This window comes from Pleurodeles waltl, chromosome 4_2 (genome assembly GCF_031143425.1).
Source record: "Pleurodeles waltl isolate 20211129_DDA chromosome 4_2, aPleWal1.hap1.20221129, whole genome shotgun sequence".
NCBI classification, from domain to species: Eukaryota; Metazoa; Chordata; class Amphibia; order Caudata; family Salamandridae; genus Pleurodeles; species Pleurodeles waltl.
The window spans coordinates 1,007,325,740-1,007,346,130 of NC_090443.1; the positions used below are offsets into that span (position 1 = coordinate 1,007,325,740).

The following is a 20,391-nucleotide window of genomic DNA, read 5'->3' on the forward strand; positions in this document are numbered from 1 at the left end:
CTTCCTCAAGGTTCTAAGTAGAGCAAAGGAGGTTCCAGCTATTCTGTTGGCATGTTGTAACATTGAAAGTTGAGGATCTAACCACACCCCAAGACTTTTAATGAGACATTTAGGGGGCGGGTGAGTGAGTGCACCAATTGAAGTGCTTGGACTGGTGGTGGATGCTTTTGGTAGCCCAAAGAACATGACTTCTGTCTTATCATCATTAAGTTTTAATTTACTTCCTGACATCCATGTAGCAACTGCTTTCAGACACTGACCCAATGCTGTCCCCATGTCTGGATGATCATTAGAAAGAGAGACAATCAGTTGAGTGTCATCTGCGTAAGACACCAACTTCAGTCCAAATGATTCGATGATTTCTGCTAGAGGACGCATATAGACATTAAAAAGTAATGGACTCAAAGCAGACCCCTGTGGAACTCCACAGTTGCTAAGGATACGTCTGGAAGTACAAGATCTATCTAGGACCTGGGAGGATCTTCCATAAATGAACGAAAGAATCCACTCCAGTGCGACTCCCGAGATCCTTGTAATCTGTCTTTAAGAATATTCAGATCAACAGTGTCAAACGCTGCACTCAGATCTAATAAGATGATGGCGGTTTCCATTCCTTTGTCCATCCTCTTTTTCGCTTCTTCTGTGATCGCAACCAAAGCGGTTTCCGTCCCATGCCGTGGTCTAAAACACATCTGGGTGTACCTGCAGATTCAAGGCCGATGGTCACAGAAGGAATCTTTATACCACATTGTTAGAAATGGGGTCTTTGGTTGACAGTCAGGTTACCCCCTGTTCAAGCAAGGACCCTCACTCTAGTTAGGATAAAAGAGAATCACCCTCAGCTAACCCCTGCTTACCCCCTTGGTAGCTTGGCAGAGCAGTAGGCTTAACCTCAGAGTGCTGGGCGTAAAGTATTTGTACCAACACACACAGTAACTTAATGAAAACACTACAAAATGACACAACACCAGTTTAGAAAAATAGGAAATATTTATCTAAACAAAACAAGACCAAAACGACAAAAATCCAACATACACAAGTCAAGTTATGATTTTTAAAAGGTTTAAAGAGTCTTTAGGTAGTTGTAACAACACACTAGCGCTGCTAGCGTGTAAATGTACCTGGTTTGCGGCAAAAATAACCCCGCACGGACGGTGTGCGTCGAAAATAACCCGGCACGGGTATATGCGTCGAAAACAGCTCGGCTCGGCGAGGCGCGTCGAAAAAGCCAGCCACGCGACGGTCCGAAGTCCCGCGGCGCTGGTTGCGATCTCTCAGCCTTCGTCAGCGATGCTGCGCGTCGTTTCTCCTGCTCCGGGCGTCGATTCTCCGGTCGCGTTTCCAGCGGCGTCGTTTCTCAGCTGCGGAGCCGGCGTCGCGTCGTTTTCTCAGCCGCGATCGGATTCGCGTCGATCTTTTCTCCGCACGGTGCGCGGTGCGTGTATTTTTGTCCTTAGGCTGCCAGCCTCTCCTTTTAGGGTCCCAGGAACTGGAAGGGCACCACAGAGCAGAGTAGGGGTCTCTCCAGAGACTCCAGGTGCTGGCAGGAAGAAGTCTTTGCTATCCCTGAGACTTCAACAACAGGAGGCAAGCTCTACATCAAGCCCTTGGAGATTTCTTCTTCAAGATGGAAGGCACACAAAGTCCAGTCTTTGCCCTCTTACTCAGGCAGAAGCAGCACTGCAGGAAAGCTCCACAAAGCACAGTCACAGGCAGGGCAGCACTTGTTCCTCAGCGATCAGCTCTTCTCCAGGCAGAGGTTCCCCTTGATTCCAGAAGTGTTTCTAAAGTTTGTAAGTTTGGGTGCCCTTCTTATACCCATTTTAGTCTTTGAAGTCACCTTCCTTCAAAGGGGACTCACACCTTCTTGTGAAATCCTGCCTTGCCCAGGCAAGGCCTCAGACACACACCAGGGGGTTGGAGACAGCATTGTCAGAGGCAGGCACAGTCCTTTCAGATGAGAGTGACCACTCCACCCCTCCCTCCTAGCAGAGATGGCTAATCAGGAATGCAGATCACACCCCAGCTCCCTTTGTGTCACTGTCTGGTGTGAGGTGAAAAACAACCCAACTGTCAACTGACCCAGACAGGAAATCCACAAACAAGGCAGAGTCACAGAATGGTTTAAGCAAGAAAATGCTCACTTTCTAAAAGTGGCATTTCCAAACTCACAATCTCAAAATCAACTTTACTAAAAGATGCATTTTTAAATTGTGAGTTCAGGGATCCCAAACTCCACCTGTCCATCTCTTCTCTAGGGGAATCTACACTTTAATCATATTTAAAGGTAGCCCCCATATTATCCTATGAGAGAGAGACAGACCTTGCAACAGTGAAAACGAAATTGGCAGTATTTCACTGTCAGGACATATAAACCACATTACTATATGTCCTACCTTATCCATACACTGCACCCTGCCCTTGGGGCTACCTAGGGCATACCTTAGGGGTGCCTTACATGTAAGGAAAGGGAAGGTTTAGGCCTGGCAAGTGGGTACACTTGCCAAGTCGACTTTACAGTGTAAAAATACACACACAGACACTGCAGTGGCAGGTCTGAGACATGATTACAGAGCTACTTATGTGGGTGGCACAACCAGTGCTGCAGGCCCACTAGTAGCATTTGATTTACAGGCCCTGGCACCTCTAGTGCACATTACTAGGGACTTACTAGTAATTCAAATATGCCAATCATGGATGAACCACTTACATATAATTTAAACAGGAGCACTTGCACTTTAGCACTGGTTAGCAGTGGTAAAGTGCCCAGAGTAACAAAAACAGCAAAATCAGAGTCCAGCACACATCAACAACCTGGGGAACAGAGGCAAAAAGTTAAGGGAGACCACGCCAAGGGTGAAAAGTCTAACACGTGTCCCCCCCAGCTAAAAGTGGGGAGCAACTACCCAACCTCATGGGAGTTCTCATCACTAAGGCGGAAGAACCTGGACAGACCATCAGCATTGGCGTGTTCTGTACCGGGTCGATGTTCCACCGTAAAGTCCATCCCCTGTAGGGAAATGGACCACCTCAACAGTTTTGGGTTCTCACCCCTCATCTGCATTAACCATCTGAGGGGTCTGTGGTCGGTCTGAACTCGGAAGTGAGTCCCAAACAAGTAGGGTCTTAGCTTCTTCAGTGCCCAGACCACAGCAAACGCTTCACGTTCTATGGCACTCCACCTACGTTCCCTGGGTAGTAACCTCCTGCTAATGAAGGCTACGGGTTGATCTAGGCCCTCTTCATTCAGCTGTGAGAGTACTGCTCCAATACCATGCTCTGAGGCGTCTGTCTGTACAACAAACTCCGTGGAGTAGTCAGGTGCCTTCAGCACCGGTGCTGTGCACATGGCAGCCTTCAGGGCATCAAAAGCGTTCTGGCAAGCCTCTGTCCAGATCACTTTCTTGGGTTGCTTCTTAGAAGTCAACTCAGTTAAGGGGGTAACAATGGTACCATATCCCTTAACGAACCTCCGATAGTATCCTGTGAGACCTAAAAAGGCTCTCACTTCAGTCTGGGTCTTGGGAGGCTCCCAAGCCAGAATCGTGTCAATCTTAGGCTGTAGGGGTGCCACCTGGCCACTCCCCACCTGGTGTCCTAAGTACACAACAGAACCCTGCCCTACTTGGCACTTGCTCGCCTTAATAGTGAGGCCTGCCTTCTGCAGGGCCTCTAACACTCTCCAGAGGTGTTGCAGGTGTTCCTCCCATGTGGAACTAAACACAGCAATGTCATCCAGGTAGGCGGCACTGAACTCATCCAGTCCTGCCAACACCTGGTTGACCAACCTCTGAAAGGTGGCAGGGGCATTCTTCATCCCAAAGGGCATCACATTGAAGTGGAAGTGCCCATCGGGGGTAGAGAATGCTGACCTCTCCTTTGCCCCTTCAGTTAAGGTAATCTGCCAGTACCCAGATGTTAAATCAAACGTACTGAGGTACTTGGCAGCTCCTAACCGATCAATGAGCTCATCAGCTCGGGGGATGGGGTGTGCGTCAGTCTTGCTGACCGCATTGAGACCCCGGTAGTCCACACAGAACCTAAGTTCTGGAGTGGCACCAGGAGCAGTAGCCTTTGGGACCAAGACCACTGGGCTGGCCCAAGGACTGCTGGAGTGCTCAATAACCCTTAGGGCTAACATTTTGGAGACTTCCTCCTTAATGCAAGCCCTCACCCTGTCAGTCACCCTGTAAACCTTATGTTTAACAGGTGTACTGTCCCCAGTGTCCACATCATGTGTGCACAGGTGTGTGACTCCTGGGATCAGGGAAAACAGTGAGGCGAACTGTCCCAGCACGTGGCGACAGTCCCTCTGCTGTTCCTCAGTCAGGGAGGGGGAGAGGATCACTCCCTCCACAGACCCATCTTTCTCTCCTGCAGACAGGAGGTCAGGAAGAGGCTCACTCTCTTCCTCCACCCCGTCATCTGTCGCTAGGAGCATGGATAGCTCAGTTCGCTCAAAGTGGGGTTTGAGGCGGTTGACATGTAGGACCCTCAAGGGGTTCCTGGGGGATTGCAAGTCTACCAGATAGGTGACCTCGCTCTTTCTTTCCACCACCTCAAAAGGCCCAGTCCACTTATCTTGGAGAGCCCTAGGCTCTACTGGTGCCATGACCCACACTTTTTGTCCAGGCTGAAACTCAACCAGAGTGGCATTCTGGTCGTACCACCGTTTCATGTCCTCCTGGCTTGCTTCCAGGTTCTCCTGAGCGAGACGCCTGAAGCGGGCAGTCTGGTTTCTTAGTGCCAGCATGTAGCTAAATACATCCTGGGGTGGTTTACTAGGAGCTTTCTCCAAAGCCTCCTTCACCAGACTGAGCGGTCCCCTCACAGGGTGGCCATAGATGAGCTCAAAGGGGCTAAAGCCAAGTCCCTTTTGAGGCACCTCCCTGTAAGCGAACAGAAGGCATGGCAAGAGGACGTCCCACTTACGCCTCAAGGGCTCTGACAGGCCCTGAATCATGCCTTTCAAGGTGCGGTTGAATCTCTCAACCAGACCATTACTTTGGGGGTGGTAAGGGGTGGTGAACTTGTAGGTTACCCTACACACCTTCCACAGAGACTTCATATAAGTGGATATGAAGTTTGTACCCCTATCAGATACTACCTCCTTGGGGAACCCCATGCGGGTAAAAACCCCCATCAAGGCACGTCCCACCACGGGGGCGGTGACCGTCCTTAGAGGAATAGCTTCTGGGTACCGTGTGGCATGGTCCACCAAGACCAGGATGAACCTGTTGCCCAGGGCTGTCTTGGGATCCAGAGGCCCCACAATGTCAATTCCTACCCTTTCAAAGGGAGTACTGACTACCGGTAAAGGTTGGAGGGGAGCTTTGCATTTCCCCCCACTCTTGCCACTTGCCTGACAAGTCTGACAAGATCTACAATAAGCAGCTGACTGCTTGTTCATCAAGGGCCAGTAAAAGTGGGAGACAAGCCTCTTATAGGTCTTGTCCTGCCCTAGATGTCCTGCCAAAGGCACATCATGAGCCAAACCCAGTAGGAAGGTCCTGAAGCCCTGGGGTACCACCAGCATACGAGCTGACCCCGGCTCAGGAACCTTAGGCTCACTATACAGGAGGCCATCCTCCCAATAAATCAGGTGAGTACCTGGCGCTCCGCCAGCCGCCTGGGCTGCAGCCTGCTGCCGCAGTCCCTCAAGAGTAGGGCATTCCTTCTGCGCTGTGCAGAATACTTCCCTGGTGGGTCCCCCTTCCTGCTGCCACTGCGACAGCTCAGGGACCTCCCCCAGTTCAGCCACCTGTTCCCCTGTAGGTTCCGGGGCATCACCCTCAGGCTCTGCTTCCTCCCGGACCGTGGGAACTTCTGGGGCGGGTTTCCCGCGCCTCCGGCCTTTCCTCTTCTTGGCGGTCCCCTGGGCCACTGTTTCAGGCTCCAGGGGCTCTTGACTACCCTGATTGGCTGCCATAGACCGGGTGGATACGCATACCCACCCAGGCAGACCCAACATCTCCAAGTGAGACCTGTGTTCCACCTCCTTCCAAGGGGAATCCTCCAGGTCGTTGCCTAGCAAACAATCAACAGGCATGGTTGGACTCACAGCTACTTTCCAGGAACCTGAGACCCCCCCCCATTCAAAGGGAACCTGCGCCACTCTGCAGAGGCGCTCAGAGTTGTCTACTGCAACTACTTGGTGAAGTACCCGGGGATCAATCTGCTCTTCAGACACCAGGTGACTCCTCACTGTAGTCACACTGGCTCCTGTGTCTCTCAGAGCCTCCACCCTCTGTCCATTGATGGTCACCCATTGCCTGTACTTCTTAGTGTTATCAGGCACTAGGTTTCTCTGGACCATCTCACTGTCCCCTAGTGAGACAAGGGTCATTTCTGCTGGTTCCCACCCACCTGAAACCAACTCCTCCCCAAGCGCTACACTGGCCAAACCCTTGGACGGTGCACCAGTGGGTGCCGGTGTACTTTTGGGGCATTTGGGGTCCCCCCTCACATGACCCACCTGGTCACATGAATAGCACTTACGTAGGGGACCACCTGCCATTGGCTTCCCTTTGGAGAACCATGGCCTCTTTTCACTGGGGGGTTGGGAATCCTTACCCTGGGAATCAGTTTGGGGCCCTTTAGAGAACTCATCCTGTTTGCCCTTACCCCCCCCTTTCTTCTGAGAGGGACCCTGCCCACCCTTGGCGTGGTCTCCCCCATACCTCTTTTGGACCCTGGTGCTCTCCCAGCGGTCCGCTTCCTGTGCAAGCTTCCTGGGGTCAGTCAGCTTGCTGTCAATGAGGTGCTGGCGCAGCTCTGGAAAACATAAACTGTACAAGTGCTCCCAAGCAATTAAATTGTAAAGCCCCTCATACGTGTTTACCTTACTGCCCTTCACCCAACCATCCAGTGACCTGCAACAAGAATCAACACATTCCAACCATGTTTGGGATTCCTTTCTCTTGTAGGATCTAAACTTCTCCTTGTACTGCTCAGGGGTGAGACCATACCTGGTAAGTAAGGCCTCCTTCATGGCAGGGTAGGTGAGACTCTGAGCATCCCCTAAGGCCGTCAGTGTGTCCCTCCCCTCTGCCTCAAAATGCTTCCACAGGGCTGCCCCCCAATGAGCTTCAGGGACCAGGTTCATGTGGAGAGCTGACTCATAACCCTTGAACCACAAGTAGATATCATCCTCCCTCTTATAATCCCTCACAAGGTCTTTTGGGATGTGTACCCTTCTCTCAGGCTGCACTGTAGAATTGCTGCCACCATCCCTACTGGACTGACTCCTCTGATCAATCTCTTTTAAACTGAGCTCATGAGCCATGTTTATCTTCCTTTCCTCAAGGGCCAGCTTCCTCTGTTCCATCTCTAGACTGAGCTTTGTCAGCTCCAACTGGTACTCCCTCTCTGCCTGTCTGTCCTGTAACTCTCCAGGTGTCAGACTCTTGGAGGACACACTGCTACCTGCCCTGGAGATTCTCCCCTGAGACATAGCAGGCCCACCCACTACATCAGTGTGAGTGACTTGCAACTCCTCTTCCCCCTCTGGCTCCTCATCTGTGTGCCTCTCAGCTGCTTTGGCTGTCACCCAGGCCCTCAGCGCCTTTTGCAGCTCATCCTTCCTGGATGAGCTCTCAATGGGACAGCCAACATTCCTACAAAACTGCTTCAACTGAGCCACCTTGTAGCTCTCCAATTTCTCCAAATCAAAAGCGGTTTCAGCTAGGGCATCTCCAGACTGAGACATGATGAGAGGTTAAAAAAATATGCACAGTTCCAAAAACAGAAAAGCAAGTTCTCAAATGAAGTTTCAGCAAAGTCAATCCCGGGATCAGTGAAAAAAAAGAAACTGAATGCAGAGAAAAACAGTCCAAGTAAAAAAAACAAAAATCACAAGACTAGTAGTATGTGGTCACGTAGTGGTCTGAGATCAAAACAGTAGTGTACACTTAATTACTGTATGTCAAGTACAAATACAAGTCCAAATCCCGACCGCTGGTCACCAATGTTAGAAATGGGGTCTTTGGTTGACAGTCAGGTTACCCCCTGTTCAAGCAAGGACCCTCACTCTAGTTAGGATAAAAGAGAATCACCCTCAGCTAACCCCTGCTTACCCCCTTGGTAGCTTGGCAGAGCAGTAGGCTTAACCTCAGAGTGCTGGGCGTAAAGTATTTGTACCAACACACACAGTAACTTAATGAAAACACTACAAAATGACACAACACCAGTTTAGAAAAATAGGAAATATTTATCTAAACAAAACAAGACCAAAACGACAAAAATCCAACATACACAAGTCAAGTTATGATTTTTAAAAGGTTTAAAATAAAAAGAGTCTTTAGGTAGTTGTAACAACACACTAGCGCTGCTAGCGTGTAAATGTACCTGGTTTGCGGCAAAAATAACCCCGCACGGACGGTGTGCGTCGAAAATAACCCGGCACGGGTATATGCGTCGAAAACAGCTCGGCTCGGCGAGGCGCGTCGAAAAAGCCAGCCACGCGACGGTCCGAAGTCCCGCGGCGCTGGTTGCGATCTCTCAGCCTTCGTCAGCGATGCTGCGCGTCGTTTCTCCTGCTCCGGGCGTCGATTCTCCGGTCGCGTTTCCAGCGGCGTCGTTTCTCAGCTGCGGAGCCAGCGTCGCGTCGTTTTCTCAGCCGCGATCGGATTCGCGTCGATCTTTTCTCCGCACGGTGCGCGGTGCGTGTATTTTTGTCCTTAGGCTGCCAGCCTCTCCTTTTAGGGTCCCAGGAACTGGAAGGGCACCACAGAGCAGAGTAGGGGTCTCTCCAGAGACTCCAGGTGCTGGCAGGAAGAAGTCTTTGCTATCCCTGAGACTTCAACAACAGGAGGCAAGCTCTACATCAAGCCCTTGGAGATTTCTTCTTCAAGATGGAAGGCACACAAAGTCCAGTCTTTGCCCTCTTACTCAGGCAGAAGCAGCACTGCAGGAAAGCTCCACAAAGCACAGTCACAGGCAGGGCAGCACTTGTTCCTCAGCGATCAGCTCTTCTCCAGGCAGAGGTTCCCCTTGATTCCAGAAGTGTTTCTAAAGTTTGTAAGTTTGGGTGCCCTTCTTATACCCATTTTAGTCTTTGAAGTCACCTTCCTTCAAAGGGGACTCACACCTTCTTGTGAAATCCTGCCTTGCCCAGGCAAGGCCTCAGACACACACCAGGGGGTTGGAGACAGCATTGTCAGAGGCAGGCACAGTCCTTTCAGATGAGAGTGACCACTCCACCCCTCCCTCCTAGCAGAGATGGCTAATCAGGAATGCAGATCACACCCCAGCTCCCTTTGTGTCACTGTCTGGTGTGAGGTGAAAAACAACCCAACTGTCAACTGACCCAGACAGGGAATCCACAAACAAGGCAGAGTCACAGAATGGTTTAAGCAAGAAAATGCTCACTTTCTAAAAGTGGCATTTCCAAACTCACAATCTCAAAATCAACTTTACTAAAAGATGCATTTTTAAATTGTGAGTTCAGGGATCCCAAACTCCACCTGTCCATCTCTTCTCTAGGGGAATCTACACTTTAATCATATTTAAAGGTAGCCCCCATATTATCCTATGAGAGAGAGACAGACCTTGCAACAGTGAAAACGAAATTGGCAGTATTTCACTGTCAGGACATATAAACCACATTACTATATGTCCTACCTTATCCATACACTGCACCCTGCCCTTGGGGCTACCTAGGGCATACCTTAGGGGTGCCTTACATGTAAGGAAAGGGAAGGTTTAGGCCTGGCAAGTGGGTACACTTGCCAAGTCGACTTTACAGTGTAAAAATACACACACAGACACTGCAGTGGCAGGTCTGAGACATGATTACAGAGCTACTTATGTGGGTGGCACAACCAGTGCTGCAGGCCCACTAGTAGCATTTGATTTACAGGCCCTGGCACCTCTAGTGCACATTACTAGGGACTTACTAGTAATTCAAATATGCCAATCATGGATGAACCACTTACATATAATTTAAACAGGAGCACTTGCACTTTAGCACTGGTTAGCAGTGGTAAAGTGCCCAGAGTAACAAAAACAGCAAAATCAGAGTCCAGCACACATCAACAACCTGGGGAACAGAGGCAAAAAGTTAAGGGAGACCACGCCAAGGGTGAAAAGTCTAACACACATCAATCTCCTAGAGCTACGAGAGGTACACCCAACTCTCAAGGCGTTCCTACCCTCAATCACGGCCCACAACCTGCTGATGCAGACGGACAATACCACCACTATGTTCTACCTGAACAAACAAGGGGGCACCAGATCCAGAATCCTGTCTCAGGAGTCCCAGACAATTTGGCACTGGCTCCTGGCCAGAAAATTGAACATAGTGGCTACCCATCTGCCAGGCGTTCAGAACAGTCAAGCGGATGCCCTCAGCAGAGTTCTCGAAGAGAATCACGAGTGGGTGCTCAACGAAGACGTCACTCGAGACATTTTCCGTTTGTGGGGCACACCTTCTATCGATCTTTTCGCCACAGAAGAAAACAGGAAATGCTGCGACTTCGCCGCCAGATTTTACCACCCACAGTCGCAGGGCAATGCTCTGTGGATAGACTGGTCCAACAGATTTCTGTACGCTTTTCCACCGATTCCGCTGATCCCGGTAGTCCTCCTCAAACTGTCCATGACATCAGCCACAATGATCCTCATTGCACCGGAGTGGCTGAGACAGTGGTGGTTCCCGGACCTTCTTCAGAGATCACTCCAACCACATCTCAGGCTACCCTGCAAGCCTGACCTCCTGACGAAGTTCGGCGGACAAATGAGGCATCCCAATCTCTCATCTTTGAATTTGGCGGCATGGCTCCTGAGCTAGTCCAGTATGGTCATCTCAACCTGCCACAGGATTGTATGGACATTTTAAAGGAAGCGAAGAGGCCATCTACGCGGGCGGCGTATTCCTTTAAGTAGAAACGATTCTGCATTTGGTGTTCCTCTAGATGGATAGATCCTACATCTTGCAAAGAAGATGTTGTTCTACCTTACTTGTTGTATCTAGCACGATCGGGCCTCCAGCTTTCCTCCATTAAAGTGCATTTAGCAGCATTAACTGCTTCACAGACCTCTTTCTTCAGAATCCCAGTGATCAAAGATTTTCTAGAGGGGTTAAAGAAGGTCTTTTCCCCAATTAGACGCCCCTCACCACCATGGGAACTTAATGTGGTCCTTTCACGTTTAATGCAGGCCCCATTTGAACCCATACACAAGGCTTCCCTCCAACACCTCACTTGGAAGACAGCCTTTCTAGTAGCCATCACTTCAGCATGAAGGGTCAGCGAAATCCAGGCCCTCGGTGCTCATGAACCGTACACAATATTTCATTCTTCCAAGGTAGTCTTACGGACACATCCAAAATTTCTTCCTAAGGTCATATCTGACTTCTCCATTAACCATTCGAGTGCCTTGCCCACATTCTTTCCAAACCCTTCCACTCCAGCTGAGCGGGCTCTCCATTCCCTAGATGTTAAGAGAGTACTAAAGTTTTATCTAGATAAGACCACTCCTGTTCGGAGAACTACACAACTATTTGTTAATTACAGACCTGTTCGAACTAGCTTAGCCACCTTCAAGCAATCAATAGCGAGATAGATAGTCTCTAGTATTTTATTGTGTTATCAACTAGCTAAGAAAACCTTACAGGGCAGGCCTGGAGCCCATTCCACCAGAGGAAAAGCGGCTACCACTGCTCTATTGCGCAATGTTCCTTTAGCAGAAATTTGTAAAGCTGCGACTTGGAAATCAGTTCACACATTTACTAAACATTATTGTTTAGATTCAGATGCTAGAGCAGATGCTCATGTAGGCCAGACTTCGCTGAGAAACCTGTTTGCTTGAGTACATATGTATGGTTTACTCTAACTGTTCCTCCGCTGACGTGGGGGATGGGCTTGGTATTCTATTCTACGCTTATGACTATACATGGAAATCCCCTACAAGAGAAGGTATAGTTTCTTACCCGTAACTCCAGTTCTCTCGTAGGGGTATTTCCATGGTAGTCATAAGCAACCCTCCCTCCTCCCCGGGGGAACAGTTAGAGGTCTTGCTACGTTTATTCGGATTGTCAGTCAGTAACTACCTGCAAAAAGAACTGAGGTAACAGCCTCTCTCTAGGCATGATGGGATACTGGAGGACTGGCTGTTCTTAAAGGCACAGTATCCCTTTTCTTCAATTCTAATGGCAGCCTATGGACTACACTGTTCTGCACTCCTTGATAGGGGTTTTGTGAAAATAAAAGAAGTTTTGGAAGTAGCTGATTTGGAAAATAACTTTTATTTGGCAAACATTTAATATTTTTACTTCCAGGCTAATCTGAATGCAGGAGCTTAAACACTGTAGCCCTTCCTATAGGCTGCATGGGAACATTCTTAAGTGTCTTGACAGGCCTTCCTGAAGGGAGGCGAACAGGGACACTTTAGAAGTGATATTGCAAAAAGTGCTACGGGGTCCCCACAGGCGGGCGGGGAATTATTCTACGCTTATGACTATCATGGAAATACCCTTATGAGAGAACTGAAGTTACAGGTAAGAAACTATACCTTCTTGTTTATCTATTGCATGCTGTTCTTGAAGAGCCTGTTATATTGAAATAGCTATGTAACATCAAACTGGACGTTCCAAAGTGGGATTATGTAGTTGTTAAGTCACTATTGAATCATAGAATGTTTAACAATTTAGCTTTGGAAGTTTTAAGGTGCCAATAATATTTGAGGATTCCTTTTTTTTGGTAACGTGAAAATAGTAAGAGTGAAGTCCCCTTTTCTCTCCTTAGTGGCTTACTCATAGTTCTGTCAGAGGAATGATTTGCTTTCTGTCTTGATTAAGGACATTTTTGCTCATGTTCTCACATGAGTACACCATCCTGGTTTAGATCCTGTAATAGAAATGAAGAACAATTATTGTCTTTTACTGTTGAACTAGAGAGTGTAGTCTCTGTTATCTATTGACTGAGTAGATCAGTAGGTCTGTGACAGGGAAAATTCTGCATCCTATCCCATCAAAATCACTTTTCTGTGCCGTTTCTGACTTCCTTTGCTGAATTTGGAAGCACTTTGAAGTAATTCAGCTCAGAATGTGTGCTATATACAACTCAAAACCCCATTTGTACCACAATTAATTTACAGGTTTTGTAAAGATTTGCAGTGCATAGTTGATCTCATAGGGTAGAGGGAAATCCAAACTCCAGTCTTCTCCATATGCTAATCTCGTAAATATTTATAGTTAAATTCCAGTCTGAGTACCTCCTGCTTTCAGGAGTTTAGTAAACACAGGTAATGTATTCCTGCCCTCAAAGATGGATTTATCCTGTACTAGAATTTTGGTCACTGTACTCCCGGTGCTTGCCTCCACGTTTCAGTCATGAAATCCCTTTTTATTAAGGTTGGATGTAATCATCGAAGATCTGTGCCTAGGGTGTGTTGGTCCCTTGCTCACTGTGCCACTGGAACCAAGCTACACCAAACTGAAGAGGCCCATTCAGACAGACTCTAGCCTTGGGTTCTGGATCAGAGAGGACCTGGCTTGGCAGTTGGGCCTGGACAGTTCTTTTCGAGCAGGACCAAGACTGCTTTGCATACGAGTCTAACCTCAGGTGGCATGGTGGACAAAAGAATGCTGTGTTTTGGAATACTACTTTAAGGGATTGCTAGTGGCTGGATTTATAAGCATCCCTCCCCTCACTTTTTGTGCGTTTAGTTTCTCTATTATACTCTTTTATATAGGTATTGGAAACCTTCAGTGGTTGGCTAGGTTTCCTTTAATGTTCAGATCGATTTAAGATGAGTACTGTGTATATGTACTTTGGCATATAGAAGAGGTGTAGGCATCCCCAGTACCACAGGCTATGATGAATTTTTTGGCAAACGTATGTGGATTTCTTTACAGTATTAATTGTTATTTCCGTTATGTCCACCCACTCTGTGCCTGGCCTTACGATCTGGAACCACCTCCTAAAGTATCTAAGGACGTAAGAAACCTTGGAACTAACATGGATTCCAAATTATCAGCGACTGCCCAAGTGGACAAGTTAGCAAGATCAAGCTTCATTACTATGAAAACTCTGCAACATCTCTTTCCCCACTTAGGATTTCCATCCAAGGTCCAAACTACTATCTCTCTTGTACTGTCTAAACTTGATTACGCCAATGGCCTCTACCACAGATCATCTTTGTCAACTATAAAAAGGCTACAACAAATTCAGAACTCTGCTGCCAGACGACTACTACATTTAAAGCCATAAGCCCCCCATCTTAGCAATACATGGAACAGGACCACTGTTAATCAGGAATAACATCACCAAATACATCCAACAAAGGAACCTTCACTGAAGATTGGCACCGCGCCTCAAAACCCCTGCATACAAGAAAAAATAAAATCATGGGTTGTACTTCTTTCTCTGTTCAGGCAGCCAAACTAGAGCCATAGATAACAATCTTATCTTGAGAAACTACTTGAGTTGCCTCTTTCCTACATGACCACCACACTCAAACACAAATGTACAGTATATGCCTTTGCATGTAAATATATATATATATATGATTTGATTATATGTATGTATTTAGATATGCGTATTTCTTTGTACAAAATATATACTACTTATGGTTTAGATATACTTTAGGTCTGCTTAATGTATATATTACTTATGGTTTATATATCTGTGCATTATTGTATGCTTAACATTTATGTAGGTCACTGCATAGTTTTATAGTATATGCATATTGGTCTCTGCATATTTTATTTATCTACCACAATATGTAAATATGATCTTAATTGTATCTATAAGTGCTTCACTCTTGAAATATTGGGGAAAACATAAAAAATAAAATATATAGAAATACACAAACTAGCTTTTACATAGAGTACCACCTGAAAGTCTGAATTTTTAACTATCTAACCATACTTGCACATACAGAATTTTACGTAATACAATTTTATATTTCTATATCATTTTCCTTATACGTGTATTCCCTTTCTACGTAGGTATGTATCTGTACATTTATTACTTTACTCCTACTGTAGAAAGAAAGTAGGAAAGAAAAGAAACAAAGAGGCTGAAAGAAAAAAAAATGTCAACTCCCTCCAATGCACTACTCTGGCTCACCCTATATGTCTCTCAATATATATCTATCCTCTACCTCCACTCTGACTCATCCCAAAACCTCAATCTACTATTATGATCACCCTAGGATCCTTTCTTGACTGTTACCTCTTCAGCTCACTCCAAACCTCATTCTACTGCTATAACCTCCAAAATAACACCTCCTTGACTTTTCCCTCCTGTATCCCATCTTTGACTCATCACAAACCTCATTTTACTACTATGATCTTCCTAATTACACTATCTAGACTCTTCCCTCTTCTATCCCTCCTTTACCATGGTCAATCAGACTAAAAGACTTATATGTCCACCGCTTCTCAAATTAACAATTGATATTTCCCTTTACTAATCTACCACTGATCCTTTGCGGTTCCAAAGTAACGTTCTATATTTGGTGAAAAATGCTGTAGCGCCTAGTCTCGGGTAGTAAGCGCTATTTAAAGACAATTACTGTACAATACAATACATACCTTACTGTCCTGCAGCTGTAGCTACTTTTAAAACAAGGAGTTTTTTTGAGACCCCGGGTGAGCAGTTTTACCTGTCTGAAATTCTATTTTACTTATGTGATGTTATCTAGTGGGTATGGTTGTTTTCTGCCTTACCGGATCGGTTGCTGAAAGTACAGGCAAGAACGGCTTACCTTCGCACTCACTCTTTCTATCTAAATATATATATATATACATATATATATATATATTAAACATTTAGGATTTTAGCCATTCTTCATTTACAAATAACTACTTTAAAAGCCCGGAATATGCTTGCTTATGCAAATAATACCAGTTGTGATTTCAAGACTTTTTAAATTGTGTAAAATTTGTAAAATGTTAAAATTGCTTCTGTAGAGCTGTAGCAATGGAGTTTTTGAGTAACACTCAACTACTGTGGGAGTAGCACAGAGGCTTGCACCTACGGGACAGTCACTCAATTCTAAATTGCAGAGAAAAATGGCTCACTTTTAAAGTATAGAATAATAAGGTCTATTTAAAGTAATATGTTATTTATGCTGGTGTAGAAGTATGTTCACTATTGGAAAGTCATTGAGTTTGGCTTTAGATTGAGACGGAGATATAAGGATCCAATCGTTTTAGACTTCTACTAAGCTTTTGATATTATTGGACCCTAGAGACGTGGAAAATAGTTTAGCAGCCTGAGGGTAGAAGCCCGGTTAGTTGACTTGACAAGCGTGCTGGATCAGTCACCTGACAAGTATTTTGGTAAACAGAGTCAACTGTATGGAATAGCAAGTGACACACAGTTTGACTTAGGAAAGCAGACTGAAGCCCTGCAGTGGGTCCATAAGTAATAGGTGGCCAGGCAGTAAGATGTGACTAAAACCCTGACTTGACATAAAGTTCATAATGTTGGTAAAGGGAGTAGAATAAAATGGGCATTCTTTAGAAAAGATGCATTGGGTCAGTAGTCTTGTCCCTTCAGTGTACTATCCCTGAAAAGCAGTACAAGATGAGATATTTTAGAAATCTCCAAAACGAAAGGGATAATGCATGGTCCTAATCCTAAGTGACCTAAAAACAATGTGATATTACCTTCATCATGTGACGTGTAATATAAATATCAACATGCAGAGAGAGGTGTAATAAGACAGAGTGAATCAGTTGGGATGTTGACAATCAAAGTGGTGAATTATTTAAACCACACCATCTTTAATAATCAGTTCAAGAATTGTAATATGCAACCTCGAAAGGAGGGATGGGAGATATTGTACAATAAAGATACTTCCCTGCCAGAAGGGAACTAAAATTTATATAATTCAGGAGAAAGATACTTCAAAATTGTGAAGTCAAGGAAGCATGGTGATATCTATGCAGGGATATTGTTAAATATGTCTACTTACTGAGTGGATAATGGGTAAATGGAGTAGCTTCCAAGCAGAAGTGGTGCACACCAGAATAATTTAGGAATTAAAAAAAGGTTTGAGTTGAAACATGCAACAATAAAATTGAATAGTGCCCGATAATACTGAGGACCATATAGGTCTATATGTTAAAAGAAGGTAGAAGGTATATGTCTAAAATGACTCAAGTGATATTTATATGTTGTCAGTTCTTTTGTTGTATATATACTTATCTCCTCTTTATTTAAATCTAGAGAAAGCGAAGGGAATCTGCCTCCAGTTCGTCTTCTGTTAAAAAGATGAAAAAACCTTGAAGTATGGCACCAAGTCAGAGGGACCTCCTGCAACAGGCTGTGTGCACGACCAGCTCACTGCCCTATATCCATCGGATTTCCAGTGAATTTCTGCCAGCACACTTTGGCACCATCATGGGTGGAAAGGTTTGGGCAAGATGAGTGGAATAGACATCTTTGAAAGTAGTAGATGATGTGCACATTCTTTGTTAAGAATCAAGACCATCCGCCTATGCTGGAAAAACAAGAAAAGACCTTTGATCTCTCTTTATACTTCCCATCTGGATAACTGTGGGCAGAAGCTTGATGTCTTGCGCTTGGATAAAGATTGACAAGTTGCGTTGTGTAGATGGTGGTATTTCCATATCAAGTCACTGCTGAGCACACTGGAATGGGAAGCTTGTCTTACAAGCCAGGATGGAAGCAGAGGACAGTGTTGAATCTGTTGGCAGCACCTCTCAAAATGTGTTGCAAGATTTAGATCCGCTACAATCTGAATCACCTTTATTGTTCAGCAATAGTATTGTGAGTCCCAAAAATAAATGGTTTTCTTTGTGTTTCTGCCCTCTTTGTTTTACAGAAAGGTGCCTATCAGTTCCCTTAAGCAACACAAAGATTTGATTTTGTGTGATGAGCTCCAGACTCATGTAACTGATTTACTTCCTGTGGAGGTCTGTGTGTATCATTCTTGTTTTTTTGTGCTGAGGGGGAAGGTAGAGGAATTGAGGAGGGATTCATTTCACTTTTACACAATCAATGTTCTGGTAATAGCTGTGAAGGGAGATCCTGCTCCCTCTTGTATAATTCAGTATGAGCTGGATCAACTGCATTGATCAAGCAAGCCCTTGTCAGAACTGCCTCTAAAGCTGCAGACGTATCATGAATCACCCCAGTTCCTACTGACCACAGTCTCCACCGCATAAGGAGAAATGCAGCAGTGAAAGACTGAATGCCCCTGAGGATACGAGGATGGAATAATTAGAAATTAAAAAACCAAACTCAAACTTATTGAGAAGGATGGGGATTAGAGGTTCTTAGAGTTGGTGGGTCTGACACAACTAAAATCTACAGTCTCTCCATTCACAATGCTTTTATTGCCTGTTCACCTTCAAGCTGTTCCTTGTTCGTTCAGAATTGTGCTGTTGTATTTTGTAGTGGTCCAGCTTGTAATGTAAAGGCACAGTTTCTATGTTCATCAACACATCTTTTAAAATTTCCAAGGCCCTTTCCACTGTGAACATCTGACTTGTGATTCACCTGAACGGCTGTCTCAACACCCAAGATAGAGATTTCTGAACTGTCTCATCTGATATGCTCAATGTTTTCTTGCTGCAGAAAGCCTTAAATGATCACTGTTTAAGCATAACCCACATGATACTCGTTGAGTCAAAAGTGCTGTATCACAAGTAGATTCAAAAACCTTCTTAACAGGCACTATCACTGCGGTATAATCCACCACACCCGGTACATACAAAAGTTGACTCTTCTAGTGAACACTTCACCTACTGTATATGCAGTGCAGGAGTACAACAGCATACAGTGTTTGGCACATTACAAATCTTAAGTGCCATGTTGAAGTCAGGGCCAGCACATACTTGGGTTTAATCAGGGTATCACCTTTAATTGAAACATATATAGTAAGCCGGTTAAGTACATCAGTGACTCTACACAAGGGTGTCAAAAACGTGGGTCAGGAACAAAAGTATGAACACCTGAACATGAGTATCTCTCCAGTTGTCTCCCTGTCACTAGCCTGCATCTAAATGATCAAGTTGAAAGAGTCTCTGTGCAAAGCAAGGGTGTGTAACTGGGTGAAATTTACATCCACAAAACCAAATAACGTGGTTGCTAAAATCTTGCAAGATTTTTAAGGTTTTGCAGTACTTGTCTCCTTCAGATGGACTGATGATCTTTATGACTCTTCAGAACAAGTCTACTTTGTTAATGATATAAGGCATTTTTTTTATTATAGAATACAACATGCTGCATGTTCAGGAACATCTACCAGCCCTGTCTTGAATGCTGTACAACAGGAGGTAGTCCGATGAATCAAGGTTGGGTCAGAACCCTAGTTGGTGGATAAGCATGTGGCAAGGGTCCATCACCAGAAAGGCCTGATATTACTCCCCCGCCAACAGCCCCATTCACAGTGCAGATTATAAGGGTGTTGCCTCAGTAACCTTGGAGGTTCATTGCTAGTCTTCAATGTCCTTTCTACTTTTCAGTCATGTGTTGTAACTGCCTAGTGTAATGCTTGAATTCAGTATGGACTTTATCTCACTTTTTAGGCCGTCGATGTGTGTGTGTTATACTGTGTGGTGCTAACTGTATTTGTGGCATGACTGGTTTTAGAACTGGCATACAAAATGGTATAGGTTGGGTTCATATTGATTATTGAGGGGGAAATCACCATATGTGTCCTATTCTAGCCCAAGAACTATGCCTTACCGTTTGGTATCTGGCTAACCTTCTGGATGGTCCATAATACTATATCCCCAGCCCAGACATGTAGAAAACACAAGGCTTCATCAAATTCAAAAATGTGATATGTGTGGCTTCACTCACCCCCCTGACTGTCATGCTTCATCAGCCACACCTCATTTACCAAGGAACCTTACAATGCTGAATCGGCTCCTCACAATGATGAACAGTACTTTTTAAGATGGTGGGTGAAAGTGGAAGCAGGATCAAGACTCAACAAAAATCCTTATATCTAATCCCAAGAGTTGTCCTTTAATGTGGGTAAATTGAGGGGAAGATTAAAAACTGAAATGATACACAGGATTAGTTGGTATCCATGCATCAGTGGGAGTCAACATGTTTCAGCCTATAAACCAGCCCTCAATCACATAACGAATGAACATTTGGAGGTTTCCTTATGCTGATGTAGGTGAAGTGCAGGAGCATTATCTTTGGCGAATGTGTGACTCTAAGGATTGCCCCATGAACCACTCCATGGGTCCCTATGTAGTAGTGGTGAGAGACCCAGAAAATATGCGATTTCAGCATATGCTGGTTTACAGCACAGTACTAATGTGTGTTGTGTGCCTGGTGATGTATGATTTTTAATGCATGTTCAGCATTAGGAGTCAGAAAAATTATGATCTGGTGTCCTGAAGAAAGCCTGGACACGAGTAAGGGGGTACCTTCCCAACTCTGCCTCTCCAGAGTT

General features: G+C 45.5%; 1 protein-coding gene across 2 annotated transcripts in view; it reads left to right on the plus strand.

Annotated features, from left to right (window-relative positions):
• The window catches only part of DMAP1 (DNA methyltransferase 1 associated protein 1), a 462,196-nt gene extending 444,420 nt beyond the window's left edge, over positions 1-17,776 (plus strand). For both annotated transcript variants that reach the window (XM_069232858.1, XM_069232859.1), the window contains one exon: positions 17,181-17,776. In XM_069232858.1, coding sequence (XP_069088959.1) covers positions 17,181-17,229 — 49 coding nt within the window. In that variant the 3' untranslated portion in view covers positions 17,230-17,776. The remainder of the gene's footprint in view (positions 1-17,180) is intronic.
• Positions 17,777-20,391: the final 2,615 nt, after the last annotated feature.